Here is a 24,685-nt window from a genome sequence, read left to right on the forward strand (position 1 = left end):
CTCTGAATTGTCTGAAGGATAATACTGTTAAAGAGACATTGCCTGTAATTGTGCTTGGCCTATAGAGCTTTCCTTTTGCAGTAGCAAGGTGGCAGCCAGATTCATCAGGCTCATGTACAATCCCCATTTCAGCTGCAAAAAACATGAAGAAGTAACTACGTGAGTACCAGGTAAAACTGCAAATATGACGTGCCCTGAGACAAAGTGACATTTTGAGAATTGCCATCACTTGCCCTTGAGTACCAGTGGTGAGAGCTGGAGCCTTCTGCCCAGCGTAGGCACAGCTACGGTGAAAGGAACGGGTGCACTGGCATTTTAGTATCTTATAAACAGCCTTTCATCTGGATGGGTCTTAGTATCGTAGGGCAAATCACTGCAGCTGTTTAACTACAAATGCCCATCCAGGTTGGGGAGTGAAGGGTAACATCACCAGCTGAGATGAGGAGGGATGGAGCCGGGGTAACAAAACCGAGCTTACTGTTAGCTCTTATCCTCTGCAGTAAGAGCCTTGGAAACTTGGAAGCTCCGAAATGTCGGTTCCTGAACAATGTATAAAGCATTGCATTCAGCAATGATTTAGCAAGACTTTCCTTCTGAATTACTGGTCTCATACACACTTCGCAATGGAAACAGTTAACAGGAGAGTGGTCTGTGTGAGCTGTGCAGTGATCTTCTATTCTGCGTATGGACAAGGCCTTCCTAGTGTTAATACTGTGATTTCAAGAAATACGTGAGCCATTCGGGATTCCCAGGTGAGCAACAAGAACGATCAAAGGTCTAAAAACCAGCATCTCCAGGGAGGGACCGAATGAACCGGTTCTGTAGAGGAAAGGTGACTGGGGGAGGGTGTGAGAAGTCTTCCAGTGTCTAAAAGGTTGACTGCCAAGAGGAAGGCAATAAATAGGTCTCTAAATCCATCCAGGAGGCAATACCTTTATATTGCAGCAAAGGAGAATTAAGTCACACAGGTGACTTTTTTTGAACTGTAAGTAAAATAAAAGAATAAATGGATTGCCCAGGAAGGTAGTGCTTAAAAAAGAAACTGGACAGACATCTGCCAGCAGTGGTTTAGGGGGTGCTGATCCTGCCACAGGGCATGGAAACAAATCGGTTACCTCTCCAGCCCCCTCCCAGACCGAAGTGTAAAGATGCCTTACAGTTCTTTGGAGATCTGGTACATTAATGGCTATGGAGCAGACTGCAGACACAAGGGTGTAAAACTCCGCTTGCCAGCACCCAGCTGATCCCAAGTGTTAAATGTTGCCTGCAGAAACACAGAAAGTATTTCTGATGTGAGGTGGAGTGGCGGGGGGTGGAGACGGTGTGGTGCCTTTGCACTGCAGAGCCGGGGCTGGCACAGCCTTCGCCCCGGAGGAAGGAGAAGGGATGAGAAAAAGCGTTAGTAGGGCAAAAGCTCTGTTGTCTGTTGATCCCAACTCCAGCCAAGGCAGAGGGAAGGTTAGCATGCCCCCTGCACTTTTAGCATGCCCCCTGCACTTTTAGCAAGGCCAGCCCAGGCTGGAAAATGTCTCGCTGCCAAGACGAAAAACTTCTGAGCGGGCTGCTGCCCTTTGTCCCGCTGTCTGGAGAGCAGTGACTCACCCCGCCGAGCTGGAGGCAGCCCAGGACGTTCATGTGCCTCTGTACCCAGCAAGGCAGGCCTGCGAGCTCTGCAGAGCCCGGGGCTGGAAGCGAATTCCAGGCTCTTTGGGAGGAAAGGGGGTATTTTCCTCCCATGCATGGCTTTCCCGCGTCCCTCGGAAGGCTCCCACCCCCAGGTCCAAGCAGCGCAGCCAGGAGCATGGAGCCATGCAGGCTCATTGGGCGCACACCTTCGTGCCCTGCACGGGGATGCCAGGCAGCCACATGCCGAGGGTCTCCCTGCCTTGTGCCGGGTGGTCCAGGACACACAGCAGCCTTGTGCCAGCAGGCTGCCTGCATCTCCCATCAGCACTGATCCCCTTGGGTTTTTGCTTTCTCCTCTGGCATTTGTCCTCTTCCCACCACGCTGCCCTCGTCTCTTCAGTGTGGCTCATCCTTGATCTCTGTGGTCAATAACCAAAACCCATCGCGGGTTTGTACAGGTGGTGTCATCTTTCTTTTCAATCAATAACTCAAGCAGATTAGTTAATTATGATGTGAGTTGGCAGGGTGCCTCCCACATGGCAAGGCAGGCTGGCCGTGAAAGAGCTGCAGTAGTGACACCATTGCTGGAGCAGTTGTTCCTCTCCATGCAGTACTTGTGAGGCTATATTTGGAGAACCCTGTCCTGTTTTGGCTCCATCGGCACAGGAATGACCTTGATGATTTGCAGAGTCTAGCAGAAGATCATTAGCAGGGTAAGACATTTAGAGGCATGGAGCACATGCCGTACCAGCGCAGACTGGAGCACTAACTGTGCTTAGAGGTGCACAGAGCAAGGGGAAGAGGTGGCAGGCAGAAATTGCAACAGAGGAAATTCCAGTTGGACATAAGGAAAAAATGGTTTATCATGAATGTGGTTAGCACTGGAGCTGGGCCCCAGACACATGGGAATCTTATGCTTGGAGAATTTTGAGACTTGACTGGATGAGACCTTGAGCAGCCTGATCTAGCTTTGAGGGTAGCCCTGCTAGCAAGAGTTGGATGAGGTGACTTCCAGAGATCACTTCCAACCTGATTTTTTCCTCCATTTCTGTCTCTTCCTAGCTCTATGCCTAGAGCTTTTCTAATGCAATGTCTGCCCTGACCCTCAGCGAAAAGCCTCCTCACCAAAATCCTCAGTGGATTCTTTTAGAAATTACAGACCTGGCCAAACTAGATTGTTTTGTGTAAGATGTGTACCCCATGTCTGCCTTCTGCTCCTTGCGTTTAGTAAATTCTCCTGGGGAGAAACTATGTTCTTGGTCTGTATTGTATTTCCCAACAGGATAGGGTCCTGGTCCACCATGGAGCAAAACAGGGGCTGCAGAAATGCAGGAAGTTTTGAATCTCTTAGGAAACCCTGCCTGACTCTTAATCTTCTCCCTGGATGCTTGTGATCTCTTGCTTTTGAGGTAGTGAGGTCCAAGAGCAGCTTCTTTTCATCTTGTCTTGGTGGAGTGGCATTAAACCCCAGGGCATCCCAGCTATGCCACAGTTTTCTGGCTTCTGCAGGGAAGACAGCAAAGGGGATTTTCTGTTGTCATCTGTTCCAAATTACGGTGGCTCCAGGGAGCTCTTTGGCCAGTTTCCACCACAATCCACCAGCTCCCAAACCTGCGCAACTGGGAGGTGGGGCCTCGTGGTGGTAGTGGCCGGGCCACAGTGCATCACTCTCACAGGACTTGGGTGAAGGGACGGAACAGCCACCACCTTCTGCTCCTGCTTTGCTGGGGACGGGCTGCCCCTCGGTGAGTAGCCTGTCCCCACCAGGCGCTCCGGGGACAGCTTCGGGGGACGGGGAGGGGTGAGAGCAGGGATCACCCGCACTCCCCAAATCTCCTGAATTTCGTCTGCTGCTGAGAAAAGGGGGGGTCTGTGCCAAGGGTGGGAGCTGGAGGTGTGCTTTCAGGTGTCACCCAGCTGGAAGCAGTGGAGACGGGTGTTTTGTGGTGCTTTTGCCCCCCCACATCGAGCTGGGGCTGCGCAGGGACAGGCACCGGCGCCGTGAGCGGCAGAGCTGCGGGGCAGACCTGTGGGAGGGGGATGCTGACCACAGCTGGGCAGCTTGTCGCGTCCCTACCTGCAGCTCCTCTCTCTGCTCCTGTCCTGCCTCCTTACCTCTTCTCAGCCTGCATCTCTCAGCCTGGCCCTCGTGCACATCTGTTACCATCCTGGTTGCTCTGAGCTTGCTTTACAGCTCTGTCAGTGCCCTTTGTCCTGCCTTGTACTGTAGCTCCTCCAAACTAGGTGCCTCTCAAATAATTTTTGGCATCTTTGGGTGTTAAGACGCGCTAGCAGGGGAGGGCTGTGTGGAGTCATTGGGTTTACAGCTTAACTGGTAAAAAGTCAAGCGTTAGGCAATGTGGCATCCATTGCACTCATGGGAGGTGCGTGTCTCAGCCCAGCTCCCGGCTCTGCCGCACTCGGGGGGTGCAGGAGTGAGTGGTGGGAGCCCGAGCACAGCCCTGCCTTCGCAGCGGGGTCTGCGGCTCCCAACTTGGCTTTGCAGGTGGATGCGTCACGATGACGGTGAAAAAGAATCAGACTCTGCAGGATGGAAGTGCCCAGGTGGGTGCGGGAAGAGGGAGAGAGGGGAGGGCAGAGGTGTGCCAAGGGCACGAGGTAGTGTGTATCGACTCTGCCGGATGAATCCAAGTCACATCTCACACTGTCCCATGTGTTCCTCTGTATCTTTATATGGATATTTACCTGGAATAGTATAGAGCATCATCAAAGGCAAAGGATAAAACCTTTTGCTTGCTTGAAATTAAATAGTTCAGAATCAAGAAAGTTAACCCTGAGCTGACGCGAGCCCTTGGTGATACCTGCCAGCAGTGCCTGTCCTTCATCTGTCCCCACTGTGGACCCCAAGCCTCCAGCAGTCATGCTGCTGTGGATGCAGCGCTGCTCTGAGCCCCCGGGATTGTTGAACTGCAGGATTTGTGAGAGGGCTGGCTCCGCATCAAGCCAAAATTAGCGCAATATAGCACAAAAAAATACAGTTTTTCTCAATACGCAGATTCACAGCCCAGTCATGGTCACAAGTGGGACATGAAGCCAAATTCAGCCTCTCGCCCACTGGTGATCAGGGGGAAGATCAGCTTTTGTTCTGCTCTGTCCCGTGCAACCCAGAGAGCTCTTGCCTCACGGCTGCTGTGAGGAGCCAACATTGACCTCGGTCCTCCCTTGGGGCTGCAGCGTCTCAGTTGTCTCACCTCACCAGGTGGATGCGGGGTGAGAGCAGGAGCAGAGGGTCGGAGCTGCAGGTTTATCCTGCTCACCCAGCTTGCAGGGACCTACCTTCAGCCGTGCTCTGGCACTGGCAGTAGACACAGGTGTCAACTGTGCTGGTTTATACTGGCATCCCACGTCACCCATGCTAGCAGGGTGTGGGGACACAGTGCCTTGCTTCCTTGGAGAGCTCTGGTGCCCTCTTCTTCAATGGCTGCTACCAAAGCCCTTTGTGCCATGAAGGACAGACCCGCTCCTCTCCCTTCCTCCTTTTTGAGGTCCATATCCCTTGCTTGTCATGGCGGTGACAGGACAGAGGTGCCACATAGGCAAAATGGACTTTGCTGGTCCAAGGACAGGAGCAAGGGCTGGGTCATGTGGAAGGAGCAGCAGAGCAGGGTGGAAAGCCAGAGGGAGCAGCTGGATAGTCAGGCTTGGGAGATAGGGGGGGAGTGGGGACCACCACCTCTCCAATACTGCCTGTGGTGTCCCTTCAGCAGCAGCGGCCAGTCTGCTTGTTCATGGCTGTGCCATATGCAACATAGCCGGGAGACCCTCAGTGGGTTTCAAGAAATGCCCTCCTCCTCCAGCCTGAGCTGAGGTCCTCTGTGGTCACCACAACACACCACGTCAATCGTGTGTGGACGATGGGCGTTCCTCAGGGAAAGGCTGTTGGCTAACCAATGCCTGTCTGCCATATGCAGGAGAATGTGCTGCAGAGGGTCCTGCAGCTGCCGGTGGTGAGCTCGACCTGTGAAAGCCTCCAGCGGACCTATGCCAGCACCAAGGAGGCCCACCCGCTCATGGCCTCGGTGTGCGAGGTCTATGAGCGGGGCGTGCAGGGCGCCAGCACCTTGGCCATGTGGAGCATGGAGCCCGTGGTGCGCAAGCTGGAGCCTCAGTGTGAGTCCATCAACCGGGGGGACACAGAAGAGGGGAGCCCACCAGAGCCTCCCGTGGTGGGACAGTACTGGCACTAGCACATGAGACCCCCTAGCAGAGCTCAGGAGCTTTTCTTACCAACCCACCCGCATGGTTTTGCCCGAGGCAGTTGCTGTGGCTAACAATCTGGCTTGCCGGGGCTTGGACCACCTGGAGGAGAAGATTCCTGCCCTCCGGTACCCTGTCGACAAGGTAAGTCACAGGCAGGACAGTCTGGGATCCCCCGGCCCCTCTGCAGAGCCCACAGTATGTTTCCTCTGGGCTTGTTTCTGGATGGTGATGGGTTGCTCAGGGGAGAACAGGGCAGCAACTCCAGGCAAGGACTCCTCCAGGGGCTCCTGCAGCCCAGAGGATGGTGGGGTGCTCCCAAATATAGGTCAACAGCATCCTATATCCCATCCCTGACAGCTAACTCCAGTCCAGACTGGAGAGAGCTGTTATGCCCCTCTCAGGGCTGTCTACTGGCATGGCCGTGGCTGGGGTCCCTGTGGTCCCTCTGGCTGTCCCTTGCCACCCTAGGCACAACAGCCGGGCTGTTCTCTATCTCTCTACCCACAGCTCACGTCTGAACTGAAGGACACCATCTCCTCCCCGCTCCAAAGTGCTAAAAGCACCATTGGCAACTCCATGGATAAGATCATGGAGCTGGCAGCAGAAGGCTACGAGGCCACCAAGAACACCGTGGAAACAACAGCAAGGTACACAAGGAGGAACTCGGTGAGCCAGATGGCAGCCGCAGGGGTCGACACAGCCCTGGGAGGGCTGGAGAAGCTAATGGAGTACCTGCTGCCGGAGGAGGACGAAGAAGCAGGTAGTCCTGATGCCCAAATCCCATCTGAAGGTGTATGGGGAGGGCTGGCCACATGTAGGGTGACACCTCATTCATGGAGTGTATATGGCAGGAGGAAGCCCCTGGATTTTGGTCCAGGGCTGCTGTAACCCCACCACCGCTCTTCTGCCTGTCCTCTTCTGCCTTTAGATCAGAAGCCCAAAGAGACACGTGGGTCAGCAGTAAAGGTGTCCCAGCAGCAGCCCAGCGCTCCCAGTGCTCCCAGCACCCTGGGACGGATTGGCACCTTGGTTAGCACCGTCTCCCACCGCGCTTACCAGCAAACCACCCAAAGCCTCCAGCGAGCCAAAGCCAAAGGGCAGGAGCTGGCCACCTGGATCCCCATCCTGGTGAGTGCCAAAACCCTCCTGCCAGGCTCCTGCTCCCCCATACCCTCTTCTGGGCTGATTCTGCTTTCAGATGAGATATTTCAGGCTCCTTGAAGCACATCCAAGAGCAGAGTGGTAGGTGCTGTTGGTTTCCCCTGCTCAGCGGGACAAGCCAGGGCTGGCAGTTCCCGTGGCGTGTTCACACACATCCTTGTACTGTGTTAGCGGGATGAGTTATTTTTAGCCAGCTCCCAATGTATATTGTTGATTTATGGCCTTGCCATAACATCCTCCCTAATGCAAAAAGCCCTTCCAGGGGCCCATGGAGGATGGGGGGTAGGACGCGCCTCTCCTCTCCCACCCAGCTCTCTGGTGGGAACCTCTGTGCCGAAATCCTGGAGCTGTTGGCTGCCCTTGGGATTTCTTCCCACATGCATAAATGAACCCCTCTGCTCCCTGCGCACCCCAGGGCCCCCGTGAAATCCTCGGGCTAAGCAGGATGGGGCGATGGGACCTGCCAGCTCCCCCTGAGCACTGGCTTTTTGCTTCCAGGGCAACCTGGCCAAGCCGAGCGTGCCGGAGGTGCCACGGGTCCATGGTGATGGGCAGAGCACTGAGGTCGGCTGGCTGAGCCGACGGCAGAGCAAGGTGCCGGAGCAGAAACAGGAGAAGGCAGGGAAGAAGGACAACCACCACACCAAGGAGGTACGGAGAAAAGGGGGGCACTGAGCCGGGAGTGTCCCAAAACATCCTCCTGGCCACAGACCATGGTTCCCACCATACCCCTGGGGACCAGGCCCCCATCCCTGCTGAACCCTGAACTGCAGCTTGCAGGAGGCGAGGGGGCAGCCCCCTTCCCTGACTCCCCAAAGCTGGGGGTTGTGGGGAGCCTCTGTGCTGGGCAGGGTCACCCTGGCTTGAATATTCAAGACTCCATTGCTGCTGTGGGGTGTCAGCACTGAGTGACCCACCGAGCCCCTGAACACCCCCGAAAAATGCCCCCCGCCATGGTCGCAGGAGCGAGGGGCAGGGTGAGCCGGCAGGGCTGGGAACGGTCCCGGGCAGCGGCTCCGCTGGGACACGGGGACGGGAAGCGGCAGGTCGGGGTCGCTGCCCTTCGCCTCTGCCTGCAGCGGAAACGCAGCCTGGGGCAGGGGGTCCCCAGGGGCCTGGGAGTGAGGGGAGCTGGGGAGGAGGATGGACAGGGAGCGACCCTGCTGCAAAGGGCTGTGGTGGCTTTTGCAAAGCAGCGAGGAGCCGAAAGCACTCAGGCTTTGAGCTGCAGAGGGGGTGGGGAGCCCCGGGCCAGCCCTGTCTTGCCCGGAGGGGCTGGTGGGGCCAGGGCCCGCAGCCGGGCTGGTTTCTCTCGGCAGGCAGCGGACGGCCCCGGGCTGGTGGGCAGCGTGGCTCACAACCTGCAAACCGCCTGCGCCTCCGGCATCTCCAGCGTGAAGAAGGTCCCGGCCGTGGCCTGGGATGCAGCAGAGGGGTTGATCCTCTTCACCCCCCGCAGGCTGTCCAAGGCCATGGAGACGGTGGATGCTCTCGGGGGGACCCTCGTCAGTGCTCCCAAGCATCTGCTGGGCACCCTGTACAGCTACGTGCCAGTGAGTTTGTCCCCAGCCAGGTCCCATCCATCTCCAGCAAACCCCATTTTGCCCTCCCTCCTCCCATGAGCACCCCATAGTGCCGGGTGGTGCCAGGAGGTACCAGAGCACGGAGATGTGGTGCTGTTGGGACACCTCAGTCCCGCCCTCCTCCTGAGCATCTCTCAAGCCATGACAAGCTTGTCCGTGAGTTCCTGCCCATAGAGCCAGCAGATGGCCAGTGGTGGCACCTTCACATGACTCACGCCCAAGCCGGGATACAATCACAAATTCCTGGGATTTGTGGGAAAGTTTGGGCTCAGACCTTCATTCCTTCAACTTTCCTTCCTCACCCCACTCCACTGCTCCCCCAGGGCCATTTCTCCACTGCAGCTGCCTGGGAGTCCCTCCAGTGGGGACCCCTCTGGGGACCGAACTGGCTTGCCCCGTCATCCCCCAGTTTTAGGGGGGCTGTGTAGCAGAGGGGAGCAGAGCCAGCAGGCAGGTGCAGCCTGGCCAGGCACTCACCCCAGCCCTCAGCTCCGCAGGCAGTCCGTGAAGGAAGAGGAGGCAGCCAGGGGCAGCAAGCCCAGCCCAGAGACGGAGCAGAAGGAGGAGGACGCCAAGCCCACCACCCCCTCTGCCGAGGAGAAATCCCACCTGAGGGGTGACTGGCGGCTGTACCGCGGCCATCACCCCCTCTCCTTCCTGGGGCTCGAGGACCCTCTCTTCCTGCGGCACAACCTCTACCGCAGCCCTGCCTTCGAGCCCGAGTGCCCCCTCCCACGGAAATCCGCCTTCACCCCCTACAACAGGCGGGTGAGCGAGGGCTCCTACCGCTTCAGTCCCGAGGCCATGTACAGCCGGGCTTACTACGCCAACCTCTACAGCCCTGCCTTCAAGAAGGACTGAGCCGGCGGGGAGGATGAGCGCATCCCAGCCCCCTTCTAATCCACCCCCCCCAGCACGCTTTGCCTGGCACCCCGCCAGCTGCCCGCACGCACCCCTGTACTGGGACAAGAGCTCAAAGTGGTAGACATGCCATGGGATGTCTTCTCCTTCTGGAGTACATCGGGGCCAGGAGAGGGGAATAAAGGCAGCCAAAAGCCCTGGTGGTGGAAGGAGAAGGTACAGGGAGGTAGGATAAGAGGAGGAGATGCAGAAGGAGCGGTGAGACCAGAAAAGAGACAGGACCAGGAAGGCCTCACACTGGGCCACCCTGGTCCTTGTTGAGCAGATAGCATGGAGTAGATGATGGGCTATGCATTGAGAACAGCACTGAGACAGAGCAGGGAGAACAGCAAAGCCATCAACCACCATCATAACAAGCCTGGTTCCCCATGCTTCCCTCCCTCCGTCCCTGCTTGCAGGGCCCATCGCTGGCTACAGATTGCTCCTCTGTGGAGAAGCTGAAGGGCCCCACCAACCAGCACAACTCATGAGTCAGAAAGCTTTCAGCGGATGGTGAGACAGATGGTGGGGGCAGGAAGATGACCAGTGACAACGGGTGGAGCTCCTGGAGCCCCTCTCTCTTGCAAGAAGCCTGGCTTCCCGCAACACCTTGCTGTATCTGCTGCAATAATAAACCTTTCCAGCCTGCCGCTCACCCCATCTTCTTGGCTGCTTTATGAGAGCAAGCCACCAAAACAAGGGAGCAGAGTGGGGCAAGACACCCAACCCAGGGCCAAGGGAGTGGGTACAGGAAACTCGTCCTCGAGACGGTGGCGGTTCGTTCCCAGCACAGTACGTGTCTCTTCCCACGCCTCGAGTACAAATTCACAGCCCTGAGGAGCTGGGGCTTCATGCCAAAGACGATTTATTGCATTTCCAGAACACAGCAGAGAAATCACTGTCTGTACTGCACACACAAACCCAACATGCTGATTTCCCAGGCGCACCAGGGGGGTTGGGGAGAAGCAGGAAAAAACCTCTCGGCAGCAGAAGGGTTCAGTGATCAGCCCAGCGACCCCTTTCCCCACCTCCTTTCCTCCCCAGAGACAGGCTCCTTACAGAAGGAGCGGCTTGGGAAGGCGCACGGTGCGATCCCCATCCTGGGAACGAGCCACGCGCCTGGTTTTTCCCAGGGAGGGTTTGTACGGCGCTTGCACAAGGGAAACTGCCACGATCGCTGAAAGGCTGTGGGAGAGAGAACCACGAGCAGGATGGTTCAAAAGCAAGGCGGGTGAATGGGAGGTGTCAGCCCTCACAGAGGTCCTCCAGGGTCAGCTGGGTGCCGTGGGCTCTAGGACACTTGCACACAGCAATGCACACGCAGGAACTGCTGGTGGTTCCCCAGCGGAGAAACCCCCACCTTGCCAGCTCATGGGTGCTCCAAGGTTACCAGTGAGAGGACCCTGATGAGTGTCAAACAGGAATGAGGATCTCAGGGTAGGAGCAGGGCGACAGGGAGCCAGGTGGTCGTGCAGAAGCTGCATGTCCCTGCTCACTGACAGCCTGGGCAACTCCCGCCAAAGGAGCTGGGGATGATGCTGCCTGGAGCAGTAGCAAAATCACCTGGTGGTTTCCAGCATTAGAGGATGGAAGGAGAAAGCAGGAGGCACTTAAAAAGCTGTTACAGCAAAGAGTAGAGACTCTGCCCCATCACAAAGCCAAGAGGAAGGCACTACAGTCCTTAGCCGCACTGGCTGCGTATGGCAGGAGACCCAGACCCCGACGTTAGGAGGACAGCAAGGAACCCATCGTACTTATGGAAACATGCACCATCTCCACGGACACCCAGGGATGAGGCTTAGTCCAGCCAGGCAGCACAGAGAGAAGCAACACCCATGCCATAGCTCAGAGGGAGTCCGTTCGTTTACGGGCAAACACAGCCGACATGGTCTTGACGATGCCACGAATCCCCGTCCCCTTTTTCAGTGCCAGTTTGGTGTCAGGGATACGCGCAGCCAGTCCGTGGAAGACCATGAGGGCCCCATGATAAGCCTCGGCTGCAGAGACCTCATAGAAACCACAGTCTAAAGAGAGGGCCAGGAGCCGACCCTCCTCGCTGGACACCACCCGTTGGTGGTGCAGGTCGCGTTTGTTGCCCACAATGACGATGGGCACCTTCTCCTGGCTCTGCCCCTCCTTGGCTGCCTTGATGAACTGGATTTTGAGTGGCAGGATGTTGAAGCTGGCACGGTCGCAGATGCTATAGACCAGGACAAAGCTGTCTGCCCACTGGATTCGCTTCTCCTCTGAGGATCCCTCCTCTGCCTGCTCCTGGGGAAAGAAAAAAAGGAAGGTTTCTTTACCTGGCTCCCTCCCTCCATGCCTGCTAGCACGGGGTACAGTGATCCTGAGCCCGTCAGGACCAGGGCAGCTAGCGAGCAGCAGCAGAAGGACAGAGAGAAAGAGGAGTACTGAGGAAGGTAGAGCAGGACCTGGCAGACCTCACCAAGGGGACATGATTTGGGCTTCAGCATCACTGTCCACACCTGGTCACCCAGCTGGCAAGCACTGCAGGCTGTAGGTGGTAACAGCATGGGGACCTCAGAGTGGCACTTCCACTTTGTCAGCACAGTCCTGTGCTCAATCCAGGCTGATAACACCAGTGCCTCAGTCAGAAGACGGGCTATGGTGACTATTGCTACCCTGCCACCAATGTTGCTGCCCTGTGTTCTGCAGGCAAGAAGGGGTTAGTTCCCTAAAGAGGGGTTTTTTCTCTCCGGAGCAAAAACAGGCAACGGGAGAGGAGCCCTCTCACCTGGGAATTGGGGACATCCCAGATGTGGAAGAGAATCTCTCTGCCATCCACGGTCAGGTTGTGGCTGTAGATGAATTCTGCCAAAAAATGAGAATTAAAATGGACATCATCATGAACCCAAGAGATAGCTCCCTCAGCCTAGGGGGTCTCGTCCTAGGGACAAACCTGTCATGTCCACCCTGGCAGACTTTGCTCTACAAGGCAAGGTCCGAGGGCTCTTTTCGTACAGCAACAACCATGCAGAGCATGGCAGTCTCCAGGGTTGTGACCACCCAAGCCTGCCTCCACCCCAGCACATACTCCAGGCACACTGGTGCCACCAGCTGCCACCCAGGACCTTTTGTACCCCAGAAAAGCAGTTCTGGAGCAAAGAGTTGTGTCACTGAACAAATACAACCACCAAGTCCCCCATGGGGCAGGCGAAGGCCCTGGAGAAAGGCAGGAGAGGATGGGAAGCAATGAAATCCTGTGGGCAGAAGCAAGCTCGCCCTCTGACCCCAGTCCCTAACGGGAACCAGCCTGGCCCTGGCCTGGCACTCACCCATGTCTCCGTACTCCCCAATAAAGCGCCGGGTGAGGAAACGCACAGTCAGAGCTGCAGAGGTGAGAATGAGAATCATCAGAATAACCCTAAACCTAAAGGATTTTCCTTTTTAAATCTGAGCCGAGTCAGGCAGCATCCCCCTGTAAACTCCCTCTAGCAGAAACAACCTCTGGTTTTCCCCCAGCCCTAGGCAGGTCTGTGACAGAACAGAGGCACAGCACAAACCAGAGCATCAGCAAACCACAGCTCAGCAGAAAATACCTTCCCCTGTTGCTCGCCCGCTGCCTGCCAGGGTTTGCTCAGCTCCCCCACCTCGAATCACTACCACTCCTGAAAGCTCACCCCATCTCACCAGTTTGCTCCACGGGGTTCCTCTCCGCAGCTTGTTCTCCAGATACTGCTGCAGTTTTCAGCCTTTCTTGGGAAGAAGAAGCAGGTCTCCCTGCCTGGGAACTCCCAGCTCACGGTCAGTTCTTACCTGATTTCCCCACATTGTCCGCTCCCATAACGAGGACGTTTGCTTCCATCTTCAGGGCGGTGGGGCCTGGTACCTCCATGAGGGCAGGGTGGTCAGGGGTGAAGCTGGCACTCCGGCGCAGCGGTAGCCGGAGCCCCATGCCGAGCGTGGCCATGCCTCGCCAGCGGTCCCAGCGACGCGTGCGACTCCTCTCAGCGCAGCCGAGGAGCCAGCGCTTCCCACGGCACCCAGGGGACCCGCGAGGGCCATACCCCTCCCCGCAGCCGCAGGGGCGGTGCAGCAGGAGCCGCGGGCGGCCAAATGAAAAACTTCATTATCGCTCAGATTGTCCCGAACGTACGTCAGTGCCCGGAGCCGGCCCCGCCATCCTCCAGCATGGCAGGTGGCCGGGAAGCACCGGCTGTCTGCACCAGCTGCTCTGCAAACCGCATCCCGGGAGGCTGCCCACGCCGGCACCTCAACCACGTTGTCCCTTGGCAGGACCACGTAGCCCCTTGTCCCTTCCCCACGGTGACCGTGGGAACGTCTGCGAGGAGCGGTGGAGCGTTGTCTCACAAGCGATGGAGCATCTCACGAGTGGTGGAGCGTCGTTTCACAAGCGGTGCAGCATCTCACGAGGGACGGAGAGCTGTTTCACAGGCGATGATTATCTCACGAGGGATGGAGTCTCTTGTGAGTGAAGGAGCAGCAGCATCTCGGGAGCACCCTGCCCCTCGCCCCCGCCCCCCAGCCTCCGCAGCCCACCCGTGCCCCCCACCTCAGCCCCACCGCCCGCTCTCTCCCGGGCTGTTCCCTTCGTGCCCCCGCCCCGCAGCCCGGGCCGGCCGCCCCCTCCGCGGCGCCGGGCGGAGCCGCCTGACGCCATCGGGGCGCGCCGGGCCGGGCCCTTCCCGCTGCCCGCTGCCCGCGGCGGCCCCACCATGGCGGCGGAGGGGGCGGCGGTGCGGGTGGCCGTGCGGGTGCGGCCGCTGCTGCCCCGGGAGGCGCTGCGGGGGCACCGGCCCTGCCTGCGGGGAGACGCCGCCACCGGCGAGGTGGCGCTGGGCCGCAGCCGCCGTTTCCGCTTCGCCGCCGTGCTCCCCGAGGCGGCGGGGCAGGCGGCCGTCTACCGGGCCTGCGTCCAGCCGCTGCTGCGGGCCTTCTTCCGCGGCTTCAACGCCACCGTCTTCGCCTACGGGCAGACCGGCTCCGGCAAGACCTACACCATCGGGGAGGCCAGCGTCGGTGAGTCGCGGCACCGTGCCCGCCGGCACCGCCGTCCCACCGGCATCTCCCCCGGCCTCCGCTCTCCCCTCCGACCCGGCCCGTGCCACATCGCCACCTCCCTCCGTCCCAAGCGAAGGCACCGACGCCACCGTCCCAGCCGTCCCTCCCAACCCACCAGCCCCTTCAGCCCAGCCCCACCAGCCCATGTTTGTAAACACTGAATTGTTTCCATACGTTCACTCTACCTCTGTTTTCAGTTTCCCCGTTCAGGCTATCATTACACCAAATTTGGGGATTGCCCTTTTACACGGCTGTTGGAGACAAAAGCAAAACCATTTAAAATTCAGACGGCAGGGTACTGTGGCCAGATAGAAGCAGGCTGCGAGCACAAGAAAACCCCCCTCAGAGCTGGGACAGTTGTGGGGTCACGCTGGCTTCACAGGACAGCACGCTGTAGCTGCAGGCATGGTGTTTGCTACCTGCCAAAACGCTAACGTGCATTTCCCTCATGAGGAAGGACTGGAAACAAGCAGCGTTGCTGGAATCCAGCACAGCAGTGGGATAGGATTTGCCCCAAGGTCCTGTAGCTTAGAAACACTCAGAGGGATGTTTGCTCCGGGCGGCGAGGGCTGAGCTGTGGGAGGGTTGTGAGGCTGCTCCTTCCCAGCTGACGTGTGTGCTGCAGGCAGGCTCCTGCCCACGGCTCTGTCCCCAGCCAGCACGGGCTCCCCGGGCATTCGCTGCTCTCCGTGACCATGTGCATCTCTCTGCCAGCTTCCATCAATGAAGACGAGCAGGGCATCATCCCACGAGCCATGGCCGAGACCTTCAGGCTCATCGATGAGAATGACCTGATTGACTACACAGTCCGAGTGTCCTACCTGGAGGTGTACAAGGAGGAGTTTCGGGACTTGCTGCAGGTGGATACAGCCAGCAAAGACATCCAGATCCGGGAGGATGACAAAGGGAACATCGGTATGTGTGGCTGGTCACAGGCTCCCTTTTCTCCCCATGCCCGAGGCCAGTGTGGGGTTGTCCGTCCCTGAGGGCAGAGCCAGGTCTTCTCCCTCCATCCCTCTCCTGTAGCAGATTGTTGTGCTTGGTCCTGCTCAGTGTGGAAAGCCGATCTGTGCGTAGCACGGTACAGGCAGAGCAATGGCACCAGGCTGTGCAGAGGAGCTGCGTCCTCGGGCAGCCCGTCCCTCTCAGCCACCGCTCCGTTTGCCGTTGCAGTGCTCTGCGGTGTGAAGGAGTCAGAAGTGGAAGGGCTGGACGAGGTGCTGAGCCTGCTGGAGATGGGGAACACAGCCAAGCACACGGGAGCTACCCACATCAACAGGCAGTCAAATCGCTCGCACACCATCTTCACGGTGACCATGGAACAGCGGCGCAGGGCTGGCCGCCTCCCCCTCCACCAGCACCCCCCCTCCATCCCTGCCTCGGGCCAGGTCCTGGTTTCCAAGTTTCACTTTGTGGACCTGGCGGGCTCGGAGCGAATTGTGAAGACGGGAAACACGGGGGAAAGGCTGAAGGAGAGCATCCAGATCAACAGTGGCCTCCTGGCCTTGGGCAACGTCATCAGTGCCTTGGGAGATCCTCGCAGGAAGAGCAGCCACATCCCCTACAGGGACTCCAAAATCACCAGGTGCAGCCGGGACCCCGGTGCTCCGCATGTCTTCTGGGCTCTTGTCCCAGCAGGAGGGAAGTGATGCTTCTCCCTGCCTTTCCCACATCCAGCCTGCCAGGTTGGGTGGTAGAGTCCCCAGACTAGCCAAGAGGAGCTTGCAGGGCCAGTTGTCCCTTCTGCTCTCACACTGGGGCTCTCAAACCCACTGCTTGATGGTACGAGGCCAGCTGACCCACTGTGCCTCGCAGCAGTTTACAGATCTACCCTCTGTGCAGGTTTTTACGTAGGGAAGCTTGAGGAGCAGTGAGGCCAGAAGTGACGGACTAGCTCATCACAGTGCTGCAGAAGACAAAGCTTGCATAAGTCATACTGCTGAAGCTGAGATGGGGTCTCAGTGTGGGTTATCCTGCCCCTTCCTGCCTAGCAGTGAATAAAAAAAAAGCTTCCAGTAGGCTTGTTTGATGGTCTGCTGTTAGTGTTTAGCTCGAGCAGATGGCCTTTGCAATCTCCACTAGGTTCCCATGCAGCATGTGCCTAGCAGTGATCAGAGAGTCAGGGAGTTCCCAGCCTCAGGAATTATACGGGTGGAAATTTGCCATGGTCTTAACATTATTCCTCTGCTTAATCATTCTGCTCATTCTATTAGTGCTGATCTGGGCACCGAGTGAGAATGTCCCTTTCCTTGGGCTTAACCTCTGAAGAGGGTTGGAAACCTTCTGATTATTCTGTATGCCAGCTATTTTAATCGCTCTGCTCTTCCCTAGGATCCTGAAAGACTCCCTGGGGGGTAATGCCCAGACCGTGATGATAGCCTGTGTCAGCCCGTCCTCCTCTGACTTCGACGAGAGCCTCAATACGCTGAACTACGCCAGCCGGGCTCAAAACATCCAGAACAAGGCCGTGGTGAACTGCCGCAAGGAGACCGAGCACGTCGAAGAGCTTCACCTGCAGATAAAGAACCTGCAGAAGGCCCTGGAACAGCGTCACCGCTCTGAGACCCGTATCATCAACCGCTCGGCCACCGCCAAACGATGCGCACCGGACCCCACGGCTCGGCTGCTGGCAGAGTGCGCACATTACCGGACCTGCACCGATGCCGCGTACCGGCTGCTGATGGAGCTGCAGGAGGACAGTAACCTGACAGTGGAGCAGATCCTGCGGGTTAAGGAGTGGTTGTGCGCGGTGGAAAGCGAGAGGAGCGAGCTGACCTCGGCTGGGCTGGATAGCGGCATCGAGAGCACCTCAGCAGAAGACCAGAGCTCCGAGGCACAAGGCTCAAAGCTGGCAAAGGCCCAGGTAACGGTTGGGGTGGTTTAGCTCTGAGGTGGGGTTCACCTGATGGCCACTGAATGCAGCAGCCTCAGCACAACACGGTGGAAGGGTCAGGAGAGAGGGATGAGAAGCAACCCAGCCAAGAGGCTGTGGGGAGGCAGAGTGATGTGGTTCTTGGAGCAGGCAGGGAGAGGTTGGGTTCAACTGTGTCCAAGAGATTTATTTGACGGGAAAAATCCGGGTCTGCAGAGCTGCTGTGCCCTTGCAGAGTCCAGTATGGGAAGGGAAGGACAGAGGTGGATGCTGATGCTGCCTCTCTGCATGCTGTATTTCGGGGGACAGGTCAACACCGAGAAGGGGTGTGAGTCCCTCAAAGACGAGCAGGTGGCCAAACTGCAGAGACAAGTGGAGCGCCTGGAGGAGGAGAACCGTGATTTCCTGGCTGCCCTGGAGGATGCCATGGAGCAGTACAAGCTGCAGGTATTTCTGAGCTGTGTCCTCTTTATAGGGACCTGCCCCACTCCTCCCCTTCCTCCCCAGGAGAGTGCAGCACAGCTTTCACATTCCTCTGCAGCAGGTCCAGGATCCACACGTACAAAACCGCATTTTTCTTGTTGCCTTCTAGAGCGACAAGCTGCAGGAGCAGCAGGATAAGATCTCAGAGCTACACGTGCGCTTGGAGATGGCAATGCCAAACCTCTGCGTGCCAGAACTGCTGGAAAACCTTCACCTGGTGGCTGCTGGCCAGAGACCTCACACAGCCCCGCTGGATGCTGCCCCATCCCATGGCCTCGGCAGGGTTCCCTCGGGGCTCCTTCCCGCTGAGCAGAGTGGAAGAGCCCTTTGCGGGAAGGTGAGGAGCTGCTGCCTTTTCACTCAGATGCTCTCCACTGAGGGAACTGCTTTTTCCCCACTGTTTGATCATGAACCTTGTCAGAGGTGTAGTCCAGAGGACTGTGTACATCCAAAGAAATTCACAACTCTGGCAAAACCAGCCCAGCTTCAGAACTGAGGCTTTTATGTCAGTATTATGGGTGGGTCCCAGATTCGCTCAGCTTCTGAGCGGCAGGAGGGCGGGCAGCTGGGTCTAGCAGCATGCCAGTTCTCCTGAAAACGTGCTCAACTCCGTTTTGTTGCTGTTCTTTGTGCCTCACAGAGATGCCCAACTGAGAGCTGCTTTTTCTAACACCAGCTCTCACACAGCATGTCTTCTCTCCTGATTCTCTGCCCCAGCAGCTCAACAGCAACCCCTCCTTCCAGGAGGAGGACCTCGCAGGCTGGCACCTGAACCACGTGCAGTGCCCGACCAGCAATCCTGAGATCAAAGCCATGCTGCTGAGGAGGGAGCTCAGCCAGGACTCAGAGAAGCCAGCAGAGCTGTCCTCAGGAGAGGAGGAGGAGGAGTGGGAACAGAAATGGTCCCTGTCCCAGCGCCGGTGAGTTGAGGCTGTCCCTGCACTGTGTAGTGCCCTGCCAGTTGTGTAACCTGGCTGTCCCACCTCTGCATCTCAGCTCTCATGTAGGAGCAAACACTGTCTCTGGGGTCAGTGATTCTGCTGAGACAGCTGCCTGCTCGCTGGGGAGCTGATTACCATCTTTCCTGACCACAGCTACTGTTTCTTTATCCTTCTGAAGCCTCTGGATCATGAGGGTCCATAGGTTCTGGCAGTGCCCAGACCCAACTGATTAATTTCCTGCTCCTAGAAACAGGATCCAAAGCTGGAGCAAGAACGAGATTTGCAAGTTGAACGAGGAGCCAAGCGGAGGCAGTGTCCGCTTGATTCAGGAGGAACAGCTGGAGCTGTCAAAAGGCAAGTAGCAACTATAGGTTGTTGGACAGTCTTCCTTGGGCTGGTGGTACTTCACGGGTGCTGTTGATAGGAAGGCAGCGTGTCCCACCTGGATGATTCCAGAGGACAGAAATGGGGCAGATAATAGTCTAACTGCTTTTGTTAAGGAGAAACTTGAACTGCTGGGGTCTGGCAAGAGCTACGTGTTTTGGTGGAAGCTGCAGCTGACTCTGGGAGATGCTGTGCCAGGTCTTGGCTAGAGATCTGAGGTTGGATTGTCCTTCTGTCACCCAGCTGCTAAGCCAGAACCTTCCTTACCCAGGAATCTGTGTTGCAGAGGTCTGCCGGAGGCGGGAGCCACTGCACAGTCCCTGGGAACGCCTGCCAGGGAAGGACTCTGAGTGGAGGCTGGTGCAAGCACAGCAGAAGATCCGAGAGCTGGCAATCAACATCCGCATGAAGGAGGAGCTGATCACAGAGCTCATTAAGACAGGTGCAGAGCTGCTGGTGGGAACATACGTGTATTCCTATGAAATCTCCTAGTTGGGATGCTTGGTCTCTACTCTCACCCTCACCTTCCCTCCCTGTGTTGTCCGTGCCCAGTCCCTTCCCCTGTAGGCAGCAGAGCACAGTTTCTCCATCCCTCTAGCTGAGTGAGACCCTTCCAATTGGTTTCTCCCCACATCTCTTCCCCGGGCTAGCTGAAGGCAAAGGAGCATTCAGTCTCTGTAGTCAAAAATACTTGAGGAAGAGAGAGGAAAGGTCTGTCCTTCGGCAGGATCCTGGCTGCCGGGGAGGGGGCCTGGAGGTCACAGCGGAGGGGGGTGTGTTGCAGGCAAGGACGCCCAGGCTCTGAACAGGCAGTACTGCCAGAAGATCAGCGAGCTGGAGCAGGAAGCAGAGCAGGTGCGGGCAGAGCTGAGCGACAGCCAGAAACAGCTCCAGGAGCTGGAGGGCAAAGAGCCGTGGGACCCCGGGGAGAAGCGCAAGCTGCAGGAATACCGCACACGTGTGGCAGCCGCACAGAGCAAGGCACGGGTGAGTGGGAAGGGCTCTGCCCACCCAGGAAAGCGGGCGGGGGAAGACTTGGGGGCTCTCTGCAAAGGGCACAGGAGAAATGCCGAGCCCAAGGGCAGCTTTCGCCCTCTGGCAGGTTCTGTGCAAGAAGAAGCAGGCAACAGAGAGGCTGGTGTCACTCTCGGCCCAAAGTGAGAAGCGAGTGCAGGAGCTAGAGAGGAACATTCAGCTGATGCGGCGGCAGCAGGGCCAGCTGCAGCGCCGGCTGCGGGAGGAGAGCGAGCAGAAACGGCGGCTGGAGACAGAGGTGAATAAGCGGCAGCACCAAGTCAAGGTAGGAACGGAGAGGAGCAGTTGTGCTACTGTGATATTTGTGAGGATGACAGTGGGTGGGCTCTGCAAGCTGCTGGGCAGACAAGGGTGGTTCTGATGGGGTCCGGGAGTGTCTTGGAGAGCTTGGGGATGGAGAGAGGATTTTAGGGTTTTATTTTTTTTAAGAGTATCCAAAGAGCTAGCAGAGAACATAACCTGTCTGTCCCTCAGCCCCTGGCTCTAGGGCAAACAGCCACTTGAAGCTCACAGCTGCTCCTTCCCATACAGGAACTGGAACTGAAGCACGAGCAGCACCAGAAAATCCTGCGCATCAAAACAGAGGAAATAGCAGCTTTTCAGAGGAAGCGGCGGAGCGGCAGCAATGGCTCCGTGATCAGCCTGGAACAGCAGCAGGTACAGGCAGAGCAAGCCTGCCATCTCCTTCCTGTTCAAAGGGGACTGCTGTGGCAGACAGCTGGATGACAGGGGGAAGCAGGGGCTTCAGCTTGAGATGGGACACAGCCCATCCTGCCCTTGAGGAGTACAGTCCTTAGTGTTACTTGTGTCTAGTAGCAGAGGACTTAAATCTTGTCTTACCCCCCCAGGACTAGGATTTGCTTCTAAATCCTAGCATTGGTAAAGAAGCTGTGAAATCTTGTCACAGAAGGGTGGTGGGAGATGCGGCTCTAAGGACTCCTTGGCAGCTGTGGATTTAGCTCAGCTCTGCCTCTCAGAGCAGCTGGAAGTATAAAACCAGTGAAGCCTGGGCTATAGGGGTTAGCAGAGATGGACTCGAGACTCTCCCTCTAATTTCAACCCTGTTGCTCTTTAGTCTAGCAGTCCTGAGCAGTGCTGCTGCTGTCTGCACGCACGCACATGCCCTTTGCTTCTCCTTCCCTCAGAAAATCGAGGAACAGAAGAAGTGGCTGGATATGGAAATGGATAAAGTTCTCGAGCAGCGCCGGGCCCTGAATGAGCTGGAAGATGAGCTGCGGAAGCGGGAAGCTATTGTGGCCAAAAAGGAAGCCCTGCTGCAGGAGAAGAACGGCCTGGAGAGCAAACGACTGCGCTCTAGCCAGGTAGGACAAGAGCGTGACACCTCAGCCCCTCACTTGATTTCCAGCAGGAAAGACCTAAGTGCCATCCTGGGTCAGGCAGAGGACTGCAGATCAGGATGAGGTGGTGTTGGGAAGCAATGAGCAAATCTGCCTCTCCAGGAGAGCCTGCTCGTGCTGTGCCTCTGAGCTAGTTTGTTTGATAGCCCTTGGCTTAGGTGTGCATGTGGGGTCACTGAACCTATGAAGGAAGTAGAAAGGGGCTGGGGATCTGACTTGCCTTTAGAGCAGATCCCCTTGAGCATCTTCTGCTGCAGGCCCTGACAGATGACATAGTGCGTGTGTCCAGCCGCCTGGAGCACCTGGAAAAGGAGCTGACAGAGAAGAACGGGCAGCTGCGTCACAGCAGTGCCCACAACCAGCAGCAGATCCGCCAGGAGATCAATAACCTGCGCCAGGAGAAGGACCAGCTGCTCAAACAGAGGTTGGAGCTTGACAACAAGCTGCGTCAGGGCACCCTGCTGTCCCCAGAGGTACTTCTTCTTGGGCTGGGCTGCTCTGCTTGCAAGAGCACGAGGCAGTAAGAGAGAAGTAAAGACCCAAGCGTGGGGTCATTAGGAGATGTTCCCCCACATCCCCAAACTGTGCATATCCCAACTTCTTGCCAGCACTGTTGAGGTGACAAGGGAGGTTAGGGCAGGGCGAGACAGAGCAGACCCTTTGCTCTTTAGTAACTGCAGCTCTGCCCTGGCAGGAAGAACGGATCTTGTTCCAGCTGGACGAGGCAATTGAGGCTCTGGATGCAGCCATTGAGTACAAGAACGAGTCCATCACGTGCAGGCAACGAGTCCTGCGGGCCTCAGCCAGCCTGCTGTCCCAGTGTGAGATGAACCTCATGGCCAAGCTCAGCTACCTCTCCTCCTCTGAGACCCGGGCTCTGCTCTGCAAGTACTTTGACAAGGTGGGAGACAACTAACCTCTGTGGTAGTGGGAGCTGTAATACCTAACTGAACTCTTATTTTCCTCAGCCTCAAGCCTTCTGCCTGCTTCCTGCTGTACTTTCACCCTGTAAAGTCAGGCCACAAAGCCACAGCACCATGATCCCCACCTGTCCCAACACCTGGGAGAGAGGCTTATCTAGTCATAGGATGCATGGATCCCTGTGGTGGCTCTGCCATGTTGGAGCAGCCACCCGTTGCTCTTCCCTCTGCGAAGCAGCTGTGACATCCCAGAACTACTAACCTTTGTACGCTGTACCAAAAAAACCTAACTTGATCAGGCTCAGTGGTGCAGGAAAGCTTCCAGGCTCTGAAGGAGGTGAGATGTTTCTTGCTCTTGGGTCCTGGCCAGGTGGTGACGCTGCGAGAGGATCAGCACAGGCAGCACATTGCCTTCTCAGAGCTGGAGATGCAGCTGGAGGAGCAGCAGCAGCTGGTGTACTGGCTGGAGGCAGCTGTGGAGCGCCAGCGCCTGGAGATGGATCGCCAGCTCACCCTGCAGCAGAAGGAGCACGAGCAGAACATGCAGTTACTGCTCCAGCAGAGCCGCGGTAACCACCCAGCTCCTGAGATGGACAGCAGTGGCACAGCTTTTGTCTTTCACAGGGCTTGCAGCTTGAAATGGCGCTTTTTTTTATTTTTCCCCTTGTAGAGCATATGGATGAGGGGCTGGCCAGCAGCAAGCTGCGGTATGAGGTGAGGATTCAGGGGCTGGAAAAGGAGCTGAGCCATTATATGTGGGCAAACCAGGAGCTGAAACAGAGGCTGAGTAACATGAACCTCCATCCTGGGCAGACCAAAGGTGAGAGGAAACCCAGGCTGGGGCTTTGCTGTTCCTACCAAGTTAGGAGGGAGTTTAAATTCCTTTCCCTGACAGCGAGAGCTTGGAGCAGAGTCGGGAGCAGCGCAGGTCATTGTTGGCCTTGAGCAAGTGCTCTACAGACACTGATTTTGCTTATTAAAGTAGCGATTCTGATACTTACCTCACTGTACCCCTAATTCTTCCCAGCAGGGATGGAGAGAAGCCTTCACGGGGCTGGGGACAGAGCTCCGCCTGCGCTTGGGACCTGCGAGGAATCCAGCCTTGGGGACCAGCCTGTGCCTTTGGCTGTCGCTGAAGAAAACCATCGGGCCAGGGATGAGAGCAGGGACCTAGTGCACGCCCCTTTGCCATCGACGTGGAGACGTTCCTCCCTGCCCAACGACAGCCCTGGGGACCTTCAGCAGAGGGACGCCGAACACTTGCTGAGAGCAGGGCAGCCCCACGAGGTGCACCGGCCTCGGACCCTTGCTCCTGCCTCCAAGCCCCGCCGGGAGCTCCGTAGAGCCAGCCTGAACGTTACCCCAGTGCCTTACCACCCAGCAATGATAGATGTGAGGAAAAATCCACTCTAGACTCAGGCTTAACACTTACCTTGCACAGGGCAGGGAGAAGCAGATATTGCCGACCTGAGCTTAAGAGCCTTTCTGCCCCCCAAGCCAGCCCAGTGACAAACCGGTTACATTTCAGAGGCCTGAGGAAGGGAGAAACGTGACTTTTCATCGTAAAGGAAATAAGCGTCAGCCTATGTTCCCAGTGTTGCTGCCAGTTCAGACAGCACTGACTGGACACCTTTCCTCCTGCATCCTCAGCAGCCTAAACACTGGGAAGTGGGAGATACCTCCCACCCTGGCCTCTAACACTAAAAACTTGTTTACAGTTTGAAAACCTCTGCTGCAGGGCTTGCTCAGCCCTAGCAGCCTTAGAGGAAGATGCTCTGCAGTCCTGCAGAACTTGTACATAGATTTTTGTAGTAACTTTGTTTTTTTACATTTCTACTGTAACTTTTCTAATAAAGCAGAGTGAGTTTTATGAAGCAGTCACTTGTCAGAGGCTCCAGTCATCACTTACTCTGGGTGTGTAGGAAAGAAGTTTTATTTAAACCTCACTGCATGAAAACTCGGCTCCTGTCAGTGTTGCCTTCATGTTTAAGTACCTGCTTTGTAGGTGCTCACAGTTAGAGCTGGTAGGCTTCCTACATGGAGTTGCTGCAGGAAAAGCAGCTCCAGACAACAGCAGAATTGTCTGAGATCCAGGATAAAAGCAACCCTGGTTCAGTGCCATTTTCTGCTCCAGCCTATGAAATGCTTTAAGCAGCAT

The 24,685-nt window shown here is 56.9% G+C and overlaps 3 protein-coding genes across 7 annotated transcripts; 2 read left to right on the forward strand and 1 right to left on the reverse strand.

Annotated features, from left to right (window-relative positions):
• The first annotated feature begins 51 nt into the window (after window positions 1-51).
• Window positions 52-10,139, forward strand: PLIN1 (perilipin 1). 2 transcript variants are annotated; one of them, XM_075764436.1, is made up of 9 exons: window positions 52-3,371; window positions 4,133-4,191; window positions 5,559-5,757; window positions 5,906-5,988; window positions 6,355-6,607; window positions 6,776-6,975; window positions 7,507-7,659; window positions 8,328-8,561; window positions 9,081-10,139. In XM_075764436.1, the coding sequence occupies exons 2-9, from the start codon at window positions 4,147-4,149 to the stop codon at window positions 9,450-9,452; spliced, it is 1,539 nt and encodes a 512-aa protein (XP_075620551.1). In that variant the 5' UTR covers window positions 52-3,371; window positions 4,133-4,146; the 3' UTR covers window positions 9,453-10,139. The 2 variants fall into 2 exon arrangements, with proteins under 2 accessions (XP_075620551.1, XP_075620552.1); XM_075764437.1 differs by having other exon boundaries at window positions 52-4,191; window positions 9,911-10,139.
• A 200-nt stretch (window positions 10,140-10,339) lies between these two features.
• On the reverse strand, window positions 10,340-14,065 carry LOC104631238 (ras-related and estrogen-regulated growth inhibitor-like protein). The gene is made up of 4 exons (XM_010298640.2): window positions 13,269-14,065; window positions 12,788-12,841; window positions 12,247-12,323; window positions 10,340-11,762 (listed from the first exon to the last, which is right to left on the reverse strand). Exons 1-4 carry the CDS (start codon window positions 13,420-13,422, stop codon window positions 11,337-11,339), a joined length of 711 nt encoding a protein of 236 aa, XP_010296942.2. The 5' UTR covers window positions 13,423-14,065; the 3' UTR covers window positions 10,340-11,336.
• Window positions 14,066-14,144: 79 nt separating this feature from the next.
• Window positions 14,145-24,404, forward strand: KIF7 (kinesin family member 7). 4 transcript variants are annotated; one of them, XM_075764285.1, is made up of 18 exons: window positions 14,145-14,492; window positions 15,249-15,449; window positions 15,708-16,119; window positions 16,866-17,397; window positions 17,716-17,853; window positions 17,999-18,226; window positions 18,610-18,809; window positions 19,078-19,184; window positions 19,486-19,656; window positions 19,999-20,201; window positions 20,317-20,514; window positions 20,781-20,906; window positions 21,395-21,571; window positions 21,865-22,080; window positions 22,302-22,508; window positions 22,898-23,096; window positions 23,198-23,347; window positions 23,558-24,404. In XM_075764285.1, the coding sequence occupies exons 1-18, from the start codon at window positions 14,189-14,191 to the stop codon at window positions 23,938-23,940; spliced, it is 4,152 nt and encodes a 1,383-aa protein (XP_075620400.1). In that variant the 5' UTR covers window positions 14,145-14,188; the 3' UTR covers window positions 23,941-24,404. The 4 variants fall into 4 exon arrangements, with proteins under 4 accessions (XP_075620400.1, XP_075620402.1, XP_075620399.1 ...); XM_075764287.1 differs by having other exon boundaries at window positions 19,501-19,656; XM_075764284.1 differs by having other exon boundaries at window positions 23,555-24,083.
• The last annotated feature ends 281 nt before the right edge of the window (window positions 24,405-24,685 follow it).

This window comes from Balearica regulorum, chromosome 12, assembly GCF_011004875.1.
Source record: "Balearica regulorum gibbericeps isolate bBalReg1 chromosome 12, bBalReg1.pri, whole genome shotgun sequence".
Classification (NCBI taxonomy): Eukaryota; Metazoa; Chordata; class Aves; order Gruiformes; family Gruidae; genus Balearica; species Balearica regulorum.

What these genes read in the sequence shown, in the direction of transcription:
- KIF7 (XM_075764284.1), top strand. Translation starts at nt 14,189, where the DNA reads ATGGCGGCGGAGGGGGCGGCGGTGCGGGTGGCCGTGCGGGTGCGGCCG. An exon ending in GGATGACAAAGGGAACATCG is followed by an intron (nt 15,450 to 15,707) that starts GTATGTGTGGCT and finishes TTGCCGTTGCAG; the next exon opens with TGCTCTGCGGTGTGAAGGAG. An exon ending in AGGGACTCCAAAATCACCAG is followed by an intron (nt 16,120 to 16,865) that starts GTGCAGCCGGGA and finishes GCTCTTCCCTAG; the next exon opens with GATCCTGAAAGACTCCCTGG.
- PLIN1 (XM_075764436.1), top strand. Translation starts at nt 4,147, where the DNA reads ATGACGGTGAAAAAGAATCAGACTCTGCAGGATGGAAGTGCCCAG. An exon ending in CCACCTGGATCCCCATCCTG is followed by an intron (nt 6,976 to 7,506) that starts GTGAGTGCCAAA and finishes TTTTGCTTCCAG; the next exon opens with GGCAACCTGGCCAAGCCGAG. An exon ending in ACAACCACCACACCAAGGAG is followed by an intron (nt 7,660 to 8,327) that starts GTACGGAGAAAA and finishes TTCTCTCGGCAG; the next exon opens with GCAGCGGACGGCCCCGGGCT.
- LOC104631238 (XM_010298640.2), bottom strand. Translation starts at nt 13,422, where the DNA reads ATGGCCACGCTCGGCATGGGGCTCCGGCTACCGCTGCGCCGGAGTGCC. An exon ending in GGACAATGTGGGGAAATCAG is followed by an intron (nt 12,842 to 13,268) that starts GTAAGAACTGAC and finishes TCACCTCTGCAG; the next exon opens with CTCTGACTGTGCGTTTCCTC. An exon ending in GGGATGTCCCCAATTCCCAG is followed by an intron (nt 11,763 to 12,246) that starts GTGAGAGGGCTC and finishes TTCTTTCCCCAG; the next exon opens with GAGCAGGCAGAGGAGGGATC.